Here is a 21,922-nt window from a genome sequence, read left to right on the forward strand (position 1 = left end):
ACCCTTTTTATAGGAGATAGACGAAAAACTAATATCAGTTGAAATGAGCTCCCAGACACCGATATTATTTTTCGTCTACCTCCTATAGAAAAGGGTGTTTCCCTTTAAAAGTGTCCAATTTGGACAACCTTTTACAGCTTTTTTTTTGACTAATACAAATTAAACTCACTGTATTAACGGTTCACGTATTACTAATATAAATAAGTTTGCATTATACAAAGTGGAGAAAGACTGCGTTCAATAGAATTGATTACATATACATATGTGCTTTGATTTTAACAGTTAAAAAAATAATGTAATTTCTCAAAAATAGTAGTCTTGCTGTTGTCATCTAAAGCATGCGCTTGACTATAGGTATTTTTTATTATATTATAATTACAGATATTTAGGTGCGTAGATGTGCAACAGAATGTAAAAATTTATTTCAGTATATTATAATAATAATATTCATAAAATTGGAATCAGTTTGATTAAATTTAAATTTAATAAATGCTCTGAAATTCCTCTCTGAATCTCTATGGTGTGCATTAAATATGAATATTAAGAACATTGCTGTTTTATAGCTTTTATATTTTTTTATAGATTTTCTTAGATGGACCTTATGGAGCACCATCTAGTCACATATTTAGAGCTCAACATGCGGTACTTATTGCGACCGGTATAGGAGTGACCCCATTTGCTTCCATTTTACAGTCCATAATGCACAAATATTGGAAAGCTCGACATACTTGCCCAAAATGTACATATTCGTGGGCTTCCGACATACCAGCATCAATAATGAATTTAAGAAAAGTAAGTTTATAAGTAGAATGTTTAGGAGGGGGTTAATCACCTTACAGGTCTACTGTGTGTTTCCCTTTCTTCAGTTATAACGAGTTATAACTCATCATAGAATCTCAAAGCTTTGAAAAAAGCGGAAAAAAGCCAGTATCTGAGACGGCTACAGTCGGCCAGCTTCACATCTCCGACATCAGCCGTACCAAAGTTTATACCACGAACGGTTACAGTTGAGAGTTTGAACCTTTGGTGTTACAACAACAAAATAAAACACTAAATCACTACAATACACCAATACACTTTTACTTTTGCACTGGACGCGCGTTTGGCTAACCATGCACCCAACATCATCAGCAGATGATTAAAACTGAATGAAAACGAACGGTTGTCGTCTCGGCGCACTCAGTGATAAGATGTCCCGGTGTTTCCCTATTTCCCCACAGAACTGCATTCGTCATTCCTTCTCAGCTTCAATCTACTGAGATGTTCGTTGAGAAGACAGTGTCCTGTTAGAATCCGAAGATTGTTCCTCTCGGTCGTAAGTTCTGAGAAACTTTTTTCTAATGTCTTAGACTGTTAGAGGATTCCGATTTAAGTTGGTTTCCGGTTGGAAAGCAGAACGGTTTTGGTCGAGTTGGAACGGTGTTTGCTCTTTTTCTAGCTAGATTGTTTGCTTTTTCTATCTAGCTTCATTCAGCTTGGTGAGCGGGTATCCAGAGTAGGAGGACTTTATTTTCTTTGCTTAATTTGTTCAGTTTCTCTAGGCATTCTTTAACCAACTTTGAATTGATGGTTACTGAGTTGATCAGTATTAGTGCTCCTCGACTAACGGATAAGATGCCTATTTCCTGTTTTCGATAGTTCCTATCTAAGATAAACTTTACGCATCTTTCGATAGCGCAGATTTCTGCCTGAAGCGAGTATTTAGTTTTTGGCCTAAATATACTCCTATACCTGTCCTTGCTTATTTGGTTTGAAATCATCAGTATACCACGTTATGGTATGGTCTTTTACATGCTGAGCAAACATATCTCTCTTCCAATCTTTTATATTGCTCAATACTACAATGAGACGTTTCTCAAAGTTATACATACATTCTTGGTATGTCTTCCACTGGGAGTTGGAGGAGTGGAATTTTTTTAGAGGGTGTTCCAAGCCCCTGACCTGAAAATTCTACCAGTACTGTTTTCGTCAATGAATATTCTAATTATTGTCGGATTGGCATAACTACCGACGACACTTCGCACAAGTTTTGCCTTGCTGTACGATGCTCTAGCTTTATGTACCAAGCAACTGCTCAATAGGTAATCATGGGTCTTAATATCATGGTATACATCCAGCGCAAAATGTTAGGGGCTCAGCCCCATCTATTTCCCGCCAGTCTTCTGCATATCATGAGAACCTTTGTGGCTTTGCTGATATATTCTTCATGTGTCTGTTCCAGAGAAGTTTACTGTCCAGGCTTATTCCCAGATGTTTGACTTCCTGTGATGGCAATATTTCCTTTCCCTCTGATGGATTTTTTTCAAGTTTTCAGACTTCGCTTTCTGGTGAATGGCACTACCACGGTTTTGTCTGAGTTGATGCTCAGCTCGACAGTCCTGCACCATCTCTCAGTGATACGAAGTCCCCTTTGGATAATATTACACAGCGTGCCTTCATGTTTCCCCCGAGTGAGCTTAGCTGTTTATAAGTCACTAAACTAAAAAAATATAAACAAATATTAGTAAACATTTAGGAAGGCATGTTTAATTTTCTGTCGATTTCTGTTAATATTGAATTTATTCTCTTTGATTGTTTTCAGGTTGATTTCTTCTGGATTAATAGAAATCAAAGATCTTTTGAATGGTTCGTGAATTTATTGTCTCAACTAGAAATAGAACAAGCTGAACTAGGAGGTGCTATGGAAAGATTTTTGGAAATGCACATGTATATCACAAGTGCATTACAGAAAACTGACATGAAAGCTGTTGGTCTACAGCTAGCATTGGATCTGTTACATGAAAAGGTACAGGTTTTTTGATTTTGAACCTTTCCAAGAAAATTAGGAAAATCAATCATAAAAAGCATATTAAATTGCTTCTGCTAGCTATGTATAATATAGTTTAGTTTTAGTAAGAACTTAACCCATTTCTATACTCATTTGGGTACACGAAAATTAACTGCTTGGTGAAGACACCTGTTGGATTTGTTGTGAAATATTGCACTTCAGAATACCTATTTAGGCTATAACTAGGGTATGTTTAAAAAAATGTTATAAATGGCTCTTCCGGTTCTGTCAGAGAAATTATTAGTCGAAGCCAACACGTGGTGACAAGATATAGTTATTAACGTAATAAGGCCGATAAACAACAAATAACGGCCGGGCTGAAGTTTGTGATCCGAGGCGATAGCCGAGGATCATAAGCAGCCAAGGCCGTTATTTGTTATCGGCCGTGTTGCGTTCTAGATTTTTCGTCATACTGCAGATTTTTTAGAGCAATAAACACTACTATTTAATAACAAATTTTATTGAACAATAACACAAGTAAGGATAAAAATACATAATGTCTTATACTAAAATTCATTTTTCATGATAATGAACATGGAAATTAAAAGTGCACTTGTTGTTCTTAGGAATCTGTAATCCTTCCCAGGGATTTACAGATTTTATAGAAGAAGATGCTACTGAAGAATGGCAAATATTTGTATCCACTAAAGACACATTATTTTTGGAGCTATCATGAAAAAGTTGATTTGTTATTTTCATTCTTTTGGAAACTGATTTTTCTATGTAAGTTTCTGCCACTGTTGAAGACTCCCATCCTCCCTAGCTCCTTTAGCGATAGTAAATCACCACCATTTTCGGCGAGCATGGTTGCTGATGATCTACGAAATGAATGCCCTGTATAACGTTCTGGATTCTCCAAGTTCAAAAATTTTGCAATTTTCTGCGGTACGCTCCCCGATGGTATGTATACCGACGATTTGCTTAACACACTTGCCTTTCTTGTAACCAATGAAAAATTTTGGATTGTCAAAGTTACGAGGACGCAGGTTGATGTATTTTTTGTATAAACCATAGGCATCAAACGGAAGGCCCGTTTTTGGAATAAGAAATTTCCTATCTTTCCTATTTTTAGTATTTCTTAATGAGACAAGAATATTTTTCTCCGAATCTTCGAAATCATCAACTGTGAGTGACCAAAGCTCGCTGCGCCTACAAGCTCCAAGAATACCAAGCACCAATACAATTTTTTCGAGTAACCAGGTGTAATCATCGGCATCCAGTAGAAAATTATTTATGTCATTCTCCGACAGAACTTTGGCTTTTTGGTGAATAACCTTCGTTTTTGCGCCTCAGAAACATGAACAGTTTACCAAATCTATGAACAAATATAATTTAGATGAGTATGATTAAATATCGAAGAATATAATGGCTTTTTTACCTTGATATGTCGATGTTTTCATATACTCTCAACGCAAGCTTCAGCATGGATATCTTTGTCCACAGTGATGTAGGAGAATACATTTCAGACATTCTTTTAGCATAAGCCAGCAATACCGCTTCATTTACGCTGTTTATACTTCTATCCTGCCGCCACTTCAAAAAATTGTCATATTCCTGCTGATATCTCTCTCTGGTTATAGTCGGAAGTATAATTTTGAGTAGCCGCAGCCGCTTCCTCCTGTATTTCCAACGGAATTTCTCGCGACATCTCGCTATGGTCTATTTTCCCAATTTTTGAAAAGTCCAACTGACAATAAATAGTCATTGTTGCAGGTGACAGACGTTACGATTACCTTAGAAACTTAACGGCCGCCGGCCGTTATGATAACGTCCGGCGGACGTTATATGCATCTTTTCCATTCTGATTTTGCTTATGTTATAATAATATAACAATATAGTATGACGAAAAGATTATTTCAGATGGAGTTTTTTGATATAAACCCTAGTTATTTGTAATTATTTTGACATTTGCTCACATAGTAGTATGTATTGTTATCTAACAATACATGCACCAAGATATGATCATGAATATGTATAATCTATCTAGGTGCATTATTAATATATATATTTTACAACATTTTTGTAATATTTTACAAAATTTATTAGCGTACTCATTTGAGTACAATGGGCGTTCGTGTACATAAAAGTTTTATATACTTTTTAGTCGTTTGCTGTAATGGAACCCGAACATGAACCTATAGGCACTCGGGCTTTCTACGGACAACGTTTTCATTTTTTGGTTGATGCCATAGAAGCAATTGAGTCTGACAGAGGTGAGCCAAAGAGAAAAGAGGTGAGCCAAAGAGAAAAAGGATTTAGAGGAACGGGCACTATTCTTGAGAATAGGGCAAACAATTGTCCTTTCGATGAGAAAGGACTATGGAATAAGAGAGACCGTGATCATTTTCAAACGTTTTATGATGAAACCAGCTCTTTATTACTTGGAAGAATAACAGCCTTGTTAATATGATATTTACAAGGTTTTACAAGGCTTTTCGAATTTTGAGACAGTAGAACCATTGACAAAAGTAAAACGCTGGTCTTCGAAAAAATGAGAAAGTTGAAATTCCTCAACCAAAGTTGTTTGCTACTTACAACGTATCAAAGCTGTCAATAACTACCGAATTTCCATCCAGGGTAAAAAATGGTGGTTGCAGCTTTTTACATACACTCTCAACGTTTGTGCTGTAAATGCTTGGAAGTTGTATTTTTATGCAAGTGATGAGAAAATTGATCTATTAACATTTCTTAGAAACATCGTCACTATCATAAAAACATTTCCAAAGCAACTTTTTACGTAGAATTTAATGGTTTTTTTAAAATTAATAATTTAAGAGTTATCAACAGAATAATTTATTTTTTATTTGGGACACCCTCTATATTTTTAATTAACTGAAAAGAATTTAAAATTACCTTTCCAAAAACATAGCACTTGATATTTTCTTATTCCCTTCGAAATACAGAATTTTTAAAAGTTTGTCACTTTTAACTAGTAGACTTTGGACTCCTTATTGATGATATGTCCTTAATGGAACTCGAAAACATATTTTTCCAGCAAGACGACGCACCGCCTCTAAACGTTGAAGTTATCAGCAAATTTTTGCAGCCAATTTCAAGAATAATTGAATAGCTAACCAAGATCCCAGCCGTTGGCCGTCGAGGCCGCATGACGACTTATTGCCCATGAATCTAATCCTATGGATATATTTGCGGAAGAATAAAGGTTCCTTATTCTTCCATATAATATAAACAAGAATTAGAAATACTTAGCAGTTATGAGAGGGTATCTTTCACCCCCACTGAGTTAATGAATTCGGAAAAACGCAATTTACTATCAGATCGACTGGTGCAGTCCCTAAGAGTATTATGCAAAACGAGGATGGACATTTTCCTAAAAAATTGGAAAAACAGTTGAGGTGCCGACATTGCCACATGAGAGCTCGCTGGATGTGTATCAAGTGTAATGTAACTTTGTGTATAGAGCGAGAATGTTTTTTGAGAAATTCCATACAGACGCTTAAAATTGTGTGTAACTATTGAACTAAACTAATATTTTGTATTAAAAAAGTGTTTATAGTAATTAATTTTTGTGTTTCCAAGTTCCCACTGTACCCAAATGAGTACACATGATAAAACATTTGTTTATGGGTCTTTTTAGACTTAATTCTAAGCATATATAGCAGAAAAAAACAGTTTTTGGAAAAAAAAGTGTCATGGAATTAAATGGGTTAAGAAGTAATAGTTTATTAATAATTATTATAATTATAGCTTCGTTTTAGGAAAAAAGGGACCTTATTACAGGATTGAAAACCAGAACCAATGCTGGTAGACCAAACTGGGATAGAGTTTTCAAACAAATAGCGGATCAGAAAAAAGGAAAAGTCACCCTGTTTTACTGCGGCCCTCCTCAATTAGGGCGTATTCTAAAAGTGAAATGTGACCAATATGGATTCATATTCAGAAAAGAAAGTTTCTAGTTAATACTATTTTTTTGTCTAAATGTTGTAGATATTGTTTATAAATCGTTTTTGTATGTAAGTTAGTGCGTATTTCAAAATAGTGTATATATTTTCACATGATGTCTTTGTTGTATACAAATTATATCATATTGTAAATATTAATGTTCTAACACGATTTTCGGGAGGTAGTGGGTTCTATATTATTTATTTTTTCATGTCTATATATATTTCTATTTTTCTTGTAAATAAACTATTTTTAAAACAAATATTTCTATATTTTTTTTACAAAATTAGTTCTTTAGCTATAGTATTAACACATAAGCAAATTAATGTAATAAGCATTTAATATTTTTTTACAATTTAAAAATAATTATCATTTCAAGGTGTAGGCAACTAGTTAAATAAAATATTTAGTAGTTCAAATGGTTCAAATCATGTTCAAATGTCTTTGTTGTCTGCCACAGAATAAATCTACCATTTCCAACAATAATAAAAAGTAAGGTTATTTCTAAATGGAAAGGGCCGTAAATTTTGGCATACATTTCTTAAAATTATCCAATGAGTTAACGTCCACCGTGTGGAAAGGGTAAAACATTTTATTTTTAAGTATATTTGTAATAAATAGCAACATTATTACATATTATTTCTAATACACCAGCTTTTTAAACAAGCACTTCAACTATACCTATAATATGCTTGTTTATGTTGCTTTGATTTTTTGATTTGCCAAGATATACAGAGTTTTAATTTTATTTCAGGTTTAGTACTATGGGTTCTAGCAAGCTACCTCGTTTAGTTAAGAAAATAGGCACCCATAATGGAATGTTTCACTGTGATGAAGCATTGGCATGCTTTATGTTGAAACAACTTCCTGAGTATGCTGATGCTGAAATTGTTAGGACTCGTGATCCTAAAGTATGTAGTATTTATTGTTTTAATAGGTATATAACTGATTTATGCGAATTTTAGATTCTAGACACGTGTGATATAGTGGTTGATGTTGGAGCCGAATATGATCCAAAAAGAAATAGATTTGATCACCATCAGAAATCATTTCAAGAAACCCTTCATACCATAAGGCCTGAGTTAACAAAGAACAAGTTTAATAACATAAGGTTAGTAATTGTGACAATCATTTGCTAAATTTGTTTATGTTAATATTTGTAGGTTAAGTTCTGCGGGTTTGGTGTATGCTCATTTTGGTTTAGAAATTCTAAGTGAAATATTAGCTCAATCAAAACTCTGCAAAAAGTTAGCTGATTCTGAGTGTTTGAAAAACTTATTCCTTTACATTTATGAAGGATTTGTAGAAGAATTAGATGCTATTGATAATGGTGTTCCTATGTATCCCGAAGGCAAGCCAAGATACAAAATAAACACACATTTAAGTGCTAGAGTTCATCGATTGAATCCTGCATGGAACAGTTTGAATGAAGATACTGATCAGTTGTTTGAAAAAGCGGTAGCATTAGTAGGATCTGAATTTAAGGAACATGTTATTGATGTGAGTTATTTAGTACACAGTAGTGATTGTTCTAATACTGTATTTTAAAGGGAATCTCTGTATGGTGGCCTGCAAGAGAAATTGTAAAAAAGAGTATAGAAAATAGAAAGAGTGTGTATAAGACTGGTGAGATTATGTTGCTGGTAGATAGGTGTTCATGGAAAGACCATTTACACATCTTAGAAGAAGAAATGAACATTTCTGGGGAAATAAAATTTTGTGTTTTTCATGATAAGACTAGTGATACTTGGAGAATACAAGGGATACCAATACAGCCTGATAGTTTCATATGTCGGTAAGTGATCTATAGATTTAATATTATATCATTATTAATATGTGTTTTTTTATTTGTGTTCTTTATAGAGTCTTTTTGCATAAAAATTGGTTGGGAGTACGTGATGAAGAACTAAGCACTGTTGCAGGAATTGAAAATTGTATATTTTGCCATTCAACAGGATTTATCGGTGGAAATAAAACTAAAGAGGGTGCGTTACAAATGGCAATACAAAGTTTAAATGCTGCATCAGTTGATAGGGAATAAAGTTAATTTTTGTAATTTATTAAAATGCTCTGGATCTGGAAATATTTATGAAATGTTGATGGAACTATTTCTATTTTTTTCTTCCTATAAGAATATTGAAAAAAGGATATTGAACTGTAGATAAAGCAAATGATGATATTTTATTATAAGATCAAATTGTTAATTATCGATACATTTTTTTTTGAACTATACCTTGAAAGCTTAAATTGTATATTGACTTTTTACATTTACTAATTGCATTTATTTCCTAATAAAACTTGTGTTTTTGCTGAAGAAAAATTTTAAAAAGTATTTATGAACTAACATCTAACATTAAGTGTGAAAAATTGTATTACCTAGATCATTGGCATTTTAATAAAAACTAGACAACTGAGTAGGTATTATTTTTCTTCAAGAGTAAACTTATACAGTGTGGTGCATCAGAACACGAGACAGGAAATCCCATATAAATTTTCAAAAGGTCAATCAACAAATTAGTAAAATTTATAATACGGCATAGAGAAACCTACAATTAAAATATCAGCAAAAATGTGATTGTGTCATTGTCAAATTGCGTGTGACATCGAATTTGACATTGACAAAGTCATATTTTTGCTGGTATTAGAGGCTCATATTTGAAGGTAGATTTTTGCAAATAACTTTTAGATGCCTACACCAAGAAAAACGAAATTTTAGACGAAACTACAACTTTAACGCCTCTTCAAAAAAGTCTAATACCGTATGATCGAAAAAACGGCGTCAGCGATGGCTATGAAATTAAAATTGTTGTCATTTTATATGGGAAATGTCATCGATCGTCATTTCCCAGCCAACTGGCAATTTTTGCATAAAATCATCTGGGGAGGTAATATATAATATTTGACCTTTTCAAAATTTATATGGGATTTCCTATGTCCCGTGTACCGATGTTCCACACGGTATATTTTTAACTAATTTGTGTATTTAATATGGGGAATAAAATAACAAATATTTTTTACAACGCCATTTTATTGTGCATACAAGTATATTTACATATACATTTTCTTAAACATATGTTTGGAAATTTTTGGACAGAATTTAACAACAAATATTCATAGATCAACAAAATTAATTTAACACAAATTAGAAAACATTACTTAAACGCTTATATAAGAAGAAAACAATGTTTATTTTTTCTATTTTTTATATCTATCGCATTTATAATATACAGGTGGTCTGATTAAGAGATTGTCCTTAACTGGATAATTATTTGAATTGCTGTAATATTTTTTTGTAATTTTTTTCATAATTATAAATGCAATACCTATTTTTCTTCTTAGTTTGAACACACAGTGTGTTTTTATAGACACATGTCTTTTTAATTCTACAAACTGCAATAACATTATAAAAAAAATTAGACGTAAAGATGAGCTACATTCATATTGACATTTATTGAAAGGTTTTAATACACATTTTTTTGATATAAAATGAGCACATTTCCATATTGAGACACCATAATATAATGTAATACATAAATATTCCCTAAACGACTAAGTAACAGGATTTACAATGAAACAAATTTATTAATTACATAACAAAATATCCATAATTATTACTTTAATAATTATTCTAAAAGAAATTGTTTCAAAGTCAGGTACAGTTGGGGAACAGTTCTTGGTTTTGAACTTTATAAGAAAACATTCCTTGAAGATTCATTATTACTATTCTTTTTGCTTATACAATAATGCTTAATTCTTATTAGAGAAATTTTGGACTTAAAAGTTTGTATTTGTATTCTTAGGTTCTTTGGGTTTGTTATTATTTTGATATAGCGTAGATACTTTTTTAATACATATTCCAAACAGGTCCAAAACTTCTCTACAACTTATGGGCTCTCAGATATCCTAAAAAAACTTCTATGTACTGAAAATAATGTCAAACCTTCATCATTGATGTAGCAACTCTAAATAAAAAAAATATTAATTTGCTCCTTGCCATAGTGTGCATAGTAGGCAATCTAAGTTCCCATAAGTTCATTTCACTATCAGTGTCTATACCTAGAATAATAATAAATTTATAGCAATCAAGTAGGTAAGGTTTATTTAGCTCAAGAAATATATTGAAATAATAAAAAAAACTGTTCCCACTGAAAACACAATACGTTTGGCAGCGCTGCACGGCAAAAGCTTTAAAACTAAAGAAGAAACGACTATTCGGCATAACAGGCCAACAAAGTATGACAGTAAATAAGTAAGTAAATTTGATTTACTAAATAACGTAACGAGGAGGTTTATATTAGTTTATGTACAAATATACAAAGCAATATTCTATATAAATATGTTACATGACACTATTGACTATAAGCTCTACCAATTGGCACGTTTTTAGGATGATGAACTTTTTGGATTTATACATTTTTTTTATTTTGTCCTGTCAAAAAAAGTCGCTATTCTCGGTTGCAAATATGAAATTTACGGGTTCAGCATTTTCTATAATAATAAAAATAGACTTAGTGTATATTCTGATGGTATAAATGTAGGAAGAATAATATATACTTTGTTAATATAAAAATATCTTCTTCATTTCATTGATAGATCTATTAAACTGGAGTCTGCTCGAAAACTAAGCATTTTTTCTCAAATCAAACATAAGAAAACGAGACTAAATATACAGAGATTTTATTTCTTATTTTTAAAATTAAAAAAAAACTTTTTTGTGTACGAAATAAAAACGACGTCTTAGTGGGCGCATACATATATTTCAGTTAGATTTATTATGTTTTAACTTGTGGTGGACATAATAAAAGCTTGGTCTGAAATATTATTTTCACGCCTACTGCGACGGCTATTCTATTTGATCACACTATATTTATACGAGGAAAATGTTTCAGTTCTATAACAATACTTATATAGTGCCAAGTTACATATAACAACCCAAGAGCGAAGTCTAAAGAACATGACGGACATTTTTTTATAATTATAATATATTTTTTATCACAATTAAATGCTTTTTTTCGCTGATTAGGTAGCTTTACTTTTTTTTCAGTATTTAGGCCGTTCAGAAACTTCATAATAATAAACGAAAAACTAAAATAAAAAAAATCAAGCGATATTTATATCTAGTATTCGTTATAGAAAGCATAAACGTTGTTAATATTTTAAATAATCTTATATACAAATGGATAATATATTTATATATTGTTAGAGAGTATAAATTTTATTTAAAATTTCTTAGAAATCTTTTTAAAATGTATCTTTTTCTTCATTGTACGGGTTGGGACGAACTCGTGTGTATTTTTTAATGTAATATAGTAACTCTTATTACATGTATGATATGGTTTTATTTCGAATGTACTAAAAGTATTGCTCAAGAGATTTCAAAATACATTGTAGTTATAAAAACAGTTTTATGATTTTTTTATCAGCGCTAAAAGCTGATTATAAAATAATTCTAAAATGTCTACAATAATATTAAAGTGGAGTTTTAGCGAATTAAAAATATAATTAAGGATTTATTTAGATTTTCATATTTTTCGCTGGTACAGTTTCTGTAAGTATTCTAAAAATATATTAAATACAAAAAAAAATTGTGATATCTAAATGTATTTTCATCATATTTTCATATATTTCTATTTTTTTGCTAAGCGAAGAAATCTAAAAGTATTAAGCAGTAATAGTATAAATTATTCAACATATGCGCTAAATTTTATTTTTTACTTAATAATTATTATATATATAGCTTCTGTACTTAGTTTCTAAAGAATAAATTTGACCTATTTATTCATCTAATGAAAAATAATTTTGACAATGTAAATATATACCATACGATCTAAAAAACAGCGTCAGAGATGGTTTGGAAATGAAGATAGCTATATGGTATGTAAAATTATATAGTGAATGGCATCGATCATCATTTCCAAGCCAACTGGATGCCCTTTTTTCGATCATACGATATTTGTTTACATGCCTGTTCTATAGAATAATATACAGTAAATTTATTATTAACTTAAGTTAGTTTTAAAATTAAACGGTACCTATCACATCCGGTACTATTGAATGCAGTGATTTTTTCAGTAATAATCTATGATAAGTAATTTCATGCACATAAAAATTGTCAAAAAATTAATATTTAATTTAGAAGAAAGAAAAAGCTCCTAGATCTATTTTTTTTAAATAATATTTATACTTTGATTGTAATTGTATATAGCTACCTCTTAAAGACAAACTAGACTGTAAAAACTAACTTAAATTCATAATAAACTGATGCTGTGGTATTTAGTTCCACTGTAAATAACTTAAAATATGAACGTTTTAGTTAGATAAATATTATGTTTCATTTATTATAGTTCGTACTATTTTGCTTGTATCAATATAGCAATATGGACAACAAAATGGCCGTCAGTTCTGGAGGTACACACTGAATAACAACGATTATTAATTGAGAGGTCTGAGCACCTGATACCTATGTCTACCATTTTCTTGGCTCAGTCATGTGGCTTACGTTAGTCCTAAGTAAGGGTCAAGCAACATCAATTCAACATTAAATTGAACAGTCCATAGAAATGGTGTGATCAATCATGATGATATTTGTATAGGAACATGAACAAATGGGTGGATTAGTATGTATATATAATTATGTTTATATATTATACAAATATGTTTGGATATAGTTATGGAGAGTTAGTACGTATTTGATATTAATATAATTATTATTTATTACCAAATCTATAAACTGTTCACAACACTGCAGAAAGTACGCTATAATGCCACAAATACCTCTTTTTTGTAACTAATAATTTAATTTGGCACATGTTTTGAGACAATGAGTCATTTATGCCAGGTGAAATAGGTTTTACTTATACAATATTATGCAGGATGATTCTAACACAGTATAAAAGTTTTTTATACATATAAAAGTTTTTTATACTGTGGTACTGATAAACCAGATGAGCGTTCTGTGATGAAAAAAAACGTTTATTTTGTTCGTTTATATTGATATAACTATAATTAGATATTAGTCCGTCTTTTTCTTCAAATAAAATCATCTAAAAAAGTGACATCAATTTATATGTTTTTCTTGAAGATTTAATGATTATTATAATATAATCAATATTTAAAAAAACGTCATAGCAGCCGTCTAGACAATATTCAAGTTCGAGGTTTCATTTGAAATTATTGATATTGATAGTGAAAGTGAAAAAGAAACTTGAAGTACTTATTGTATGTTTCAAAGCTTTATAGATACAAGAAACAAGTTTAGATTGGAAAGTGCCCATAAGGACAATGTAAAACTATTGGGCGCTATTCTTACAACGGTTGCTCTCCAATAAAGCTTTTGATATTTTCGGAGCGGTTCGACTTTTTTCGAAATTATATCGCCAAATATTATTTATTCAAATTTATTATTATTTTAATAGTCTAAGAGCTAGCAACGTTTTCGAGAAAGTATTTTAAGAAAACTGACTCTTTGATATGTCTTTTACTATATATCTGGAACAGCATGCGGCCCATCTGGCCGCCGATACCCGTTGCGTTCACTACTGCGCATCGAAAGAAGATCCTATTTTTTTTTATTTAGTCCGTTAAATTCTAATATTGAATTTAAATCGCACAAGTCTCCATAGCGCAGCGCGTAGAGTTTCCGACTACGAGCCGAGAATTCAGAGTTCGAGACCGGGTCAGGGCAAAAACATTTTCATTTTATTTTCGTTTATATTCTGATAGTTAAGTATTAAATATTTGTTTTTTTTTAATCAACAGAATTATTTAATAACTTACTATCTGAATATAAACGAAAATAAAATAAAAAAGTTTTTACCCCGGCCTGGTCTCTAACTCCTCATTTGATGGGCGGAACCTCTACGCGCTGCGTTAAGGAGATTCGCTCGGTTTATATTCAATACTAGAATTTAAACGACTAATAAAAATATAAGATCTTCTTTCAATGCGCAGTAGGGAACGCAACGTTTACCGGCAGCCAGACGGGCCGCATGCTGTTGCAGAGAGCATAGTAAACGATATATTAAAGAGTAAGCTTTCTTAAAATACTTGTTTTCCTGACGTTGCTAGCTCTCGTACTATAATAGTGTTTTGCATATAAGAAACTTTATTTTATGTATAAAAAAATATTGGATTGATAAAATGATATTGGATATTTTGTATAAAAAGAAATATTGGAAACCGAAGTTATGCCACGATCCACGATGGTTTTTGCAGTTTACAGTTCATACAGTTTTTTAAGTTTTTAATGCCAGTTTTTCACAATTATCACGGGAGTAAATAAAATTTAAATTAAACTCACAAGATAGCAATATTTACTTTGAAAATGGACACTTTAAACAGTTTTCGGTATTTTTTCAATGAGGTTTTAAGTTTTGAAAGATTTTATAATTTTTGAAGATTCTACCTTTGACTGCTTTGACAAGAGAAAATTATTTCTGTTCTTGATTGCGGTTGCTCTTAGCAACCGCTATAGCAGCGCCCTACAACGTATGCGCTTCAAAACAATTATAAGTTTTGGCGGCAAGCTGAGGATTCTAATCCACTATGGCTAGGCTTTAGTTTTACCTTAATTTTGACTTTGACAAGCATAAAATAATTAATTTGTTGATGTTGGCTGACACCTTTGATGCTTTTTTTTATTCAGTATAATTTTTTATTTCAGTTTCAAGTCAATGAATTTTATTTTTTTATAAGGATACTGTATACTGACTCTATCTGGATTTGAATAGAATTATCCTGTAAATAAAAATACAGTGAGTATATCACAGAATGAGTATTTTTCCTAAACTACTCTTTTCACTTTGATTGTTTTTATACTTTTGTCTATGAATCATTAATCAACTATTAACAATTTAACAAGAAAGATTGTTTTTATATATTATTTTGTTTAAGCTCCTTCTTGATATGTTTCAAACAAATTTTTGTGTATCGACAGCATTATAGTTGGGTGAATAGTGTGGGACACACACATACTTACGATTATTAATAAAAACATTTAACAACATTTATCTATATTAAAAGCCCACTATTATCTATTTTAAAGTATTTTATTATCGTTACTAAAACGACTTCATTAGAAAACATCGATACTGAGAGACAGAGAGAGGCCATCTCTCATTTAAAATTATGTAGATTGTCGTTTATTTTCTTGTGGTTTGGAAATTTAGCCCCTTACTTGTGGGTAACGTAAGCCGTGTCTATAATAAATACTCTAATATCATACATACGGTAACATATACAAATATTTTTTTAATCAATAGGTAATAATATAGATATAGATTCATAGTAATAGACTTTAAAAAGATCACAACACAGAGTTAAAGTGGCACCGAACCTGTACAGGGGCGGCGCCATTTTTTTGAGTAAAAAAAACTACGAACTGTATCACTTGTCTCGAGTAATTCACTTTTATGGCACATTATATTTTTATATAGGGTTTGACTAGTCTCTATTTACATTTAACTACAATAGGACATGTTTTTCTTTAACTGCAAGATTTTTTACTTCGATTTAATTAATAATTTTGTAAGAAAAGTCGGTTTGCAGTTAAGGAAGAAGATATTTCTGGTCAATCTAAAGACCTAAAATTTAGTAGACAAGAAGAGTTAGTACCGTTTTATATTTTATTAAAATAATCTTATATACGATATATTTATGTATATATCTTAAAAGTAGTTCATTGTTAATACTTATATAGTACCTAAAAAAATGGGAAAACATGTAGAAATAATGTCGTATATTTTTTGAGCAATTCCTCCATCCTAGATTATTTAGTCTACATAATGTGCTGGTCGATGGATTGGAGAATCTATATAATTCATACGTAACTCTGCAGAATGTTTTGAAAATATATTTATTATAAGAAAACTTCACTGCTTGCTTAAATTTTAAATTTAATTTTACTAGTATTTAAAATCTTAAGTTGTTCTCAAGACATTTAAAAAAGTTTATTTAAGTAATATTAATGACTATACTGTTTTTTAGTTACTGTTACTAGTTTCCTGTTATATGAAACTATAAACTTAGAGATTCTTTTCTATACTATTTTTTCACACATGATAGTTTCACACAATCCATCGCCAGCCAGGATAATAAACTTAAGTAAATTCTGTGACAAGTGAGTGGGTTCGTAACATTAAAATACGTATAGTTTGTTTATATCTATGGCCATTTTTATTTATTTTTTGATATTTGATTTAACAACTTGAGTTCAGATCTTATTGCTCAGTATTATTAAATTTATACTTGTTTTTCCTTTCGCGAGATGAATCGAAAAAATCTTTTAGTTGATGAAGCCAATATCGTTTTAGCCTAGATTCTCATAGGCACTGTTGAGTTTTTTAGTTTTAGTAGTAATGATCATGTCACGATTTTCTTTATTTCTGATTCGTTCGGTTCATCTAGGCTACTGAATGTTGAGCACCTAAGAATAATAATCCCGAAAATTCTTATCGTTGATAGTAACTTGTGCTCTAAAAATGTGTTTATTTTTGTTGTGTCTGTCTCACTCGACTCTTAAAGGCACTAACGTTACATCTGATGTAACGTAACACAACCCCAATAAATATTAAATATATATCTCTGTATTCTATGGATTGAAGTTTTTTTATTCTTTTATACAATTCTATACTATTTATATTTGTTTACCATTTTTTTAATATCCTAAAATTTTAAATGTTTCTAAGTTAATATGTCTTTTTATAAAATCGTACAGTATTTAGCTTTGTGTTTTTTGTTTTGATCTGACTCATTTTTGTTGCTTTGTTTTTGATTGCCGGTGACCGTGTTTTGATTTTGAATGGTCCTCGAGTCAACCAAGTCACTAACTATAAATTTTTGATTAATATCATTGCTAGAAAACACAGTCAGTTAGTTTCGATGTCGTACATGAGTCAAGACGGCTAAACACAAATGTCACTAATGATGGAATGTAAATAAAATATATTTACGGAAAGTGTTGAGTCTAAAATTATCTGTTTAGAACGTATAATAATACATTTATAATTTCCAGCATTTGCGTATGATACACAGTTTATAATGAATCTAAGGTATACCGGGTGCTTCTCAAAAGTGGCTCACCCCTATAACGTTTGTATTTTTTTAGATAACAAAACGAGATTTGTTATGTTAGTATATGGCATAAATTTGGATTGATTAACGTATTCAATTGTTTTTGGTCACTTCCTGTTTCACCGGAAATGATTACAACTTTTTAGTTTTAAATAGCACCCTCGGTATATTTTCACTTCATTCGATAGAAAATGACACTCGGAATAGAATTACATGTCATGTCAACTTTTGACATTTTCACTTAAGAGCAAATTGTATTTTAAATTTTAATCTATTGTGCCATGGCTGCGTTTAAAACACTAATTTTTAATCAGAAGAATTGAAAAATAGATTTAATGATCTAATGTTTTTTCGTGTCTTGTCCTGGCCGGTTAAAATATACCCAAATCGTTTTTTTATCATATCTCAATTTTTTCAATAAGGAAGGAAATTTTTTTTGGAACAAGGGTGGCTCATTAGCATATTTGAAAAAAGCATTTTTTTACGAATAATTTGATACCACAGACTTGCTATTTTGAGTCAAATTGTCGTTACGAACCGCATGTTACAAAATAAACCACATGCGAAAATGTCAAAAGTTGACATACGATATGTCATTCTATTTAGAAATATACAGAGGGTGCTATAAAAATAAAAAGTTGTAATCATTTCCGGTGAAACAGGAAGTGGCCAAAAATAATTATTTAATACGTCAATCAATCCTAATTTATACCATATACTAACATAACAAATCTATTTTGTTATCTGAAAAAATAAAAACGTTATATGGGCGAGCCATTTTTGAGACGCAAATATATCCGGTGGTTCGTCTCAAAAGTAAAGGTAAACTCTATTTAATATTATCTGTGTTTACCAAAGGTTCAGCATTATTAAATTTGGAAAGTAAAAGCTTGGTTGACATCGAGACCTCTTCACTGATTACTTTTAGAAAATCATTCGTTAAAACTAGATAATGTTAAGGTACTACAAACTAAAAGGGCTTGGCACGGAGAGCTCGTAGCTACCGTTCGAAGTGAAATCTTTTACTTCTTTGGGTTCCTTGTGTTCCCTGGCTTCGCTGTTCCGACGTTTCGAAGGTTCGGCATCGGGCGGCCGATGGGACTTCATGTGAGCACTGCGGCTTTTGATCTTTGGGAACACTCTGTAGGTGGTAATAAAAGGGAAGGTGTTATTTTTAAGTAGTTCTTAGGCACCTGTGTCGTATAATTTAGCTGAGAGTTTTTAGTGTTTTGAAGTTAGGTACTAAGATATAAAATATTATACTCTGAGTAAAATAGTTTTTTTGCCAAGCTTATATAGCTGTTTGTTTTAATATCAATTTTATCAAAAATCTAAATTATCACTTCATAGATTCATTTACTATGTTAAATACAAAGTTATGTAGATTTTTAACACAAACTTTTCAAAATTATTAATACCTTCTAAAATAAGACGCAGTTGCTTGCTTTTTTGTATAAAGTAAATTTTGCATTTTACTGTATTCAGTTATACAGGGCCACTCTTATGTATGGAAATCGGTCGATTATTAGGTAAAATATAGAAGGTTCCGCAAAAAGTTAAATACAAAAGTTATAGGATTTTTAAATTTCTATTAGCGAGTAATAAATTCATGTATACAGGGTGGATGATAAGTCCTGGCACATGAAAGGGGGAGGGGTTATTTTTTTAAATAGAACCGCCTGTATATTATTGCATATTTCAATTCTTCCTTAAATTTTAAGCAAACATCGAAATGTACACAATGTACCTCAAACCAACTATTTCCGAGTTATTGACTTTTGAAAATGTCACTTAAACAATTTGATTTAATTAATTTCGATATGTTCAGTTTCATTTACATTTAGATTTCAAGTTAGCATTTACAGATGTATAAAATGAGATTATATCAAGTCTGGAAATTACAAAATTTTCATTTAACATTTCAATTCTTCAATTTATGTACAGGGTGGGTCAAATTCGACGCTTTTAAATAGAAACACCGTTTTCTATAGGAGATAGACAAAAACTAATATCGGTGTCTGGAGCTCAATTTTTGTCAAAAACATGATGGTGAAAACCGCATATCGATATCTGTTACCGTTTCGGAGTTACGGGGTGCTTTTCAAAAATATGCATTTTAACAAATCGCTGTAACTTTTTTGCTATGGAAAATTTTTTATTTTTATGAAAACATTTCCAAAGCACCTTTTTACGTAGAATTTAATGGTTTAAGTATACTTTTTTTAAAATTAATATTTTACGAATTATAAACAGAAAAATTTATTTTTTATATGGGACATCCTGTATATTATTAATTTATTGAAAATAATTTTAAATTAGCTTTCCAAAAATATAACACACTTCGCCCGCTTTAAATTAGTAGGCTTTGAACGGCACCGGCTGTAATGCAAAAAATTCTAGCTGTGAGCATCAATTAAAACGAAAATAATATTTGCAATGAGAGCTGCAGAATTTTATAACAATTTAAAATATATTTAACCAACATCAACACACTTAAACTATATCTAATAACAATAAAAATAAATAGCAAACCAAGACATGAGATTTTGCTACAGGTGTTCGACATATCGACCGTCTTCTGTTATGGACAGACGGGGCCGTTTTTGAACATTTCTCGCGGATTTTTTTAATTCAGAATGGGTGAAAAATACCCCCTCATAACAGCTAAGTATTTCTAATTCTTGTCTAGATTATACGGAGGAATTATGGATTAGATCCATGGGCACTAAGTCAGGCAACCTCGACGGCCAACGGCTGGGATCTTGTTAGCTATTCAATTATTCTTGAAATTGGCTGCAAAAATTTGCTAATAACTTCAGCGTTCTGAGACGGTGCGTCGCGTCGTCTTGCTGGAAAAATATATTTTCGAGTTCCATTAAGGGCATATCATCAATAAGGGGTCCAAACCCTACTAGTTAAAAGTGGCGAACTTTTAAAAATTCTGTATTTCGAAGGGGATTATAACAAAATATCAAGTGTGCTATATTTTTGGAAAGGTAATTTTCAATTCTTTTCAGTTAATTAAAAATATAGAGGGTGTCCCAAATAAAAAATCAATTTTTCTGTTGATAACTCTTAAATTATTAATTTTAAAAAAAGTATACTTAAACCGTTAATTCTACATAAAAGGGTGTTTTGGAAATGTTTTCATAGAAATACAAAATTTTCCGTAGCAAAAAAGTTACAGCGATTTGTTAAAAATGCACATTTTTAAAAAACACCTCGTAACTCCGAAACAGTAACAGATATTGATGTGCGGTTTTCACCATCATGTTTTTTATGAAAATTGAGCTCCAGACACCGATATTAGTTTTCTTCTATCTCCTATAGAAAAGGGTGTTTCCATTTAAAAGCGTCGAATTTGACCCACCATGTACATTGTGTATTACGATTATTGCTTAAAATTGAAGGAAGAAATGAAATATGCAATAATATACAGGAGGTCTCGTTTAAGATTGATTTAAATTTGATTTTAAGGTTTCATTTTAGTTTGATGTGCCACAACTTTATGACCGACCCTGTATACTTAAGTTTACTAGTAGCTAATAGGCATTTAAAAACCCATTACAACAGTGTCACAGATTCGGCAGAATAGCATCGTTAAATGAAACTGAACATATCGAAATTAATTAAATCAAATTGTATAAGTGACATTTTCAAAAGTCAATAACGCGGAAACGGTTGGTTTGAGGTACATTGTGTATTTCGATTTTTGTTTAGAAGTAAAGGAAGAATTGAAATATAGAGGGGGTTCTATTAAAAAAAAAAATGAAACTTTTATGTGCCACGACTTTATGACAACCTAACCTAACCCTGTATACTTAAATTTATTACTCGCTAATAGATATTTAAAAATCCTATAACTTTTTTATTTAACTTTTTGCGGTACCTCTTATATTTTAGCTAATAATCGACCGTTTCCATATATAACAGCGACCCTGTATATTCAGAATATAAATTATACATTCCCATAAAATATTTCGACTACATCGAAATTGCGGTATGCAATTAACTTTGTTTCAAACGCATATATTTTAACTAGTTTACACGATATTCCGTTAGATGGAATATAGTTCTAGTTTAGATATTTTAATCCCCTATAGCCTCGAGGATCCTAGAGAT

The 21,922-nt window shown here is 31.0% G+C and overlaps 3 protein-coding genes across 8 annotated transcripts in view; 2 read left to right on the forward strand and 1 right to left on the reverse strand.

Moving 5' to 3' along the window:
- The window catches only part of LOC115888485 (NADPH oxidase 5-like), a 160,919-nt gene extending 153,968 nt beyond the window's left edge, over positions 1-6,951 (forward strand). For 2 of the 3 annotated variants that reach the window (XM_030908229.1, XM_030908230.1), the window contains 3 exons: positions 583-792; positions 2,582-2,785; positions 6,547-6,951. In XM_030908229.1, the coding sequence (XP_030764089.1) occupies positions 583-792; positions 2,582-2,785; positions 6,547-6,744 (612 nt within the window). In that variant the 3' untranslated portion in view covers positions 6,745-6,951. Of the gene's footprint in view, positions 1-582; positions 793-2,581; positions 2,786-6,546 lie in introns of those variants that run through there. The other variant, XR_004051274.1, reaches the window with a different exon arrangement.
- A 237-nt stretch (positions 6,952-7,188) lies between these two features.
- LOC115888486 (UPF0160 protein) lies at positions 7,189-9,147 on the forward strand. The gene is made up of 6 exons (XM_030908231.1): positions 7,189-7,312; positions 7,485-7,641; positions 7,696-7,841; positions 7,894-8,230; positions 8,281-8,525; positions 8,594-9,147. The coding sequence occupies exons 1-6, from the start codon at positions 7,239-7,241 to the stop codon at positions 8,769-8,771; spliced, it is 1,137 nt and encodes a 378-aa protein (XP_030764091.1). The 5' UTR covers positions 7,189-7,238; the 3' UTR covers positions 8,772-9,147.
- Positions 9,148-18,495: 9,348 nt separating this feature from the next.
- Positions 18,496-21,922, reverse strand: part of LOC115888487 (flocculation protein FLO11) — a 244,885-nt gene continuing 241,458 nt past the window's right edge. For 3 of the 4 annotated variants that reach the window (XM_030908234.1, XM_030908235.1, XM_030908233.1), the window contains one exon: positions 18,496-18,941. In XM_030908234.1, the coding sequence (XP_030764094.1) occupies positions 18,764-18,941 (178 nt within the window). In that variant the 3' untranslated portion in view covers positions 18,496-18,763. The remainder of the gene's footprint in view (positions 18,942-21,922) is intronic. The other variant, XM_030908236.1, reaches the window with a different exon arrangement.

The sequence above is a fragment of the Sitophilus oryzae genome, unplaced genomic scaffold (genome assembly GCF_002938485.1).
Source record: "Sitophilus oryzae breed Bouriz unplaced genomic scaffold, Soryzae_2.0 scaffold_771_pilon_pilon, whole genome shotgun sequence".
NCBI lineage: Eukaryota > Metazoa > Arthropoda > Insecta > Coleoptera > Curculionidae > Sitophilus > Sitophilus oryzae.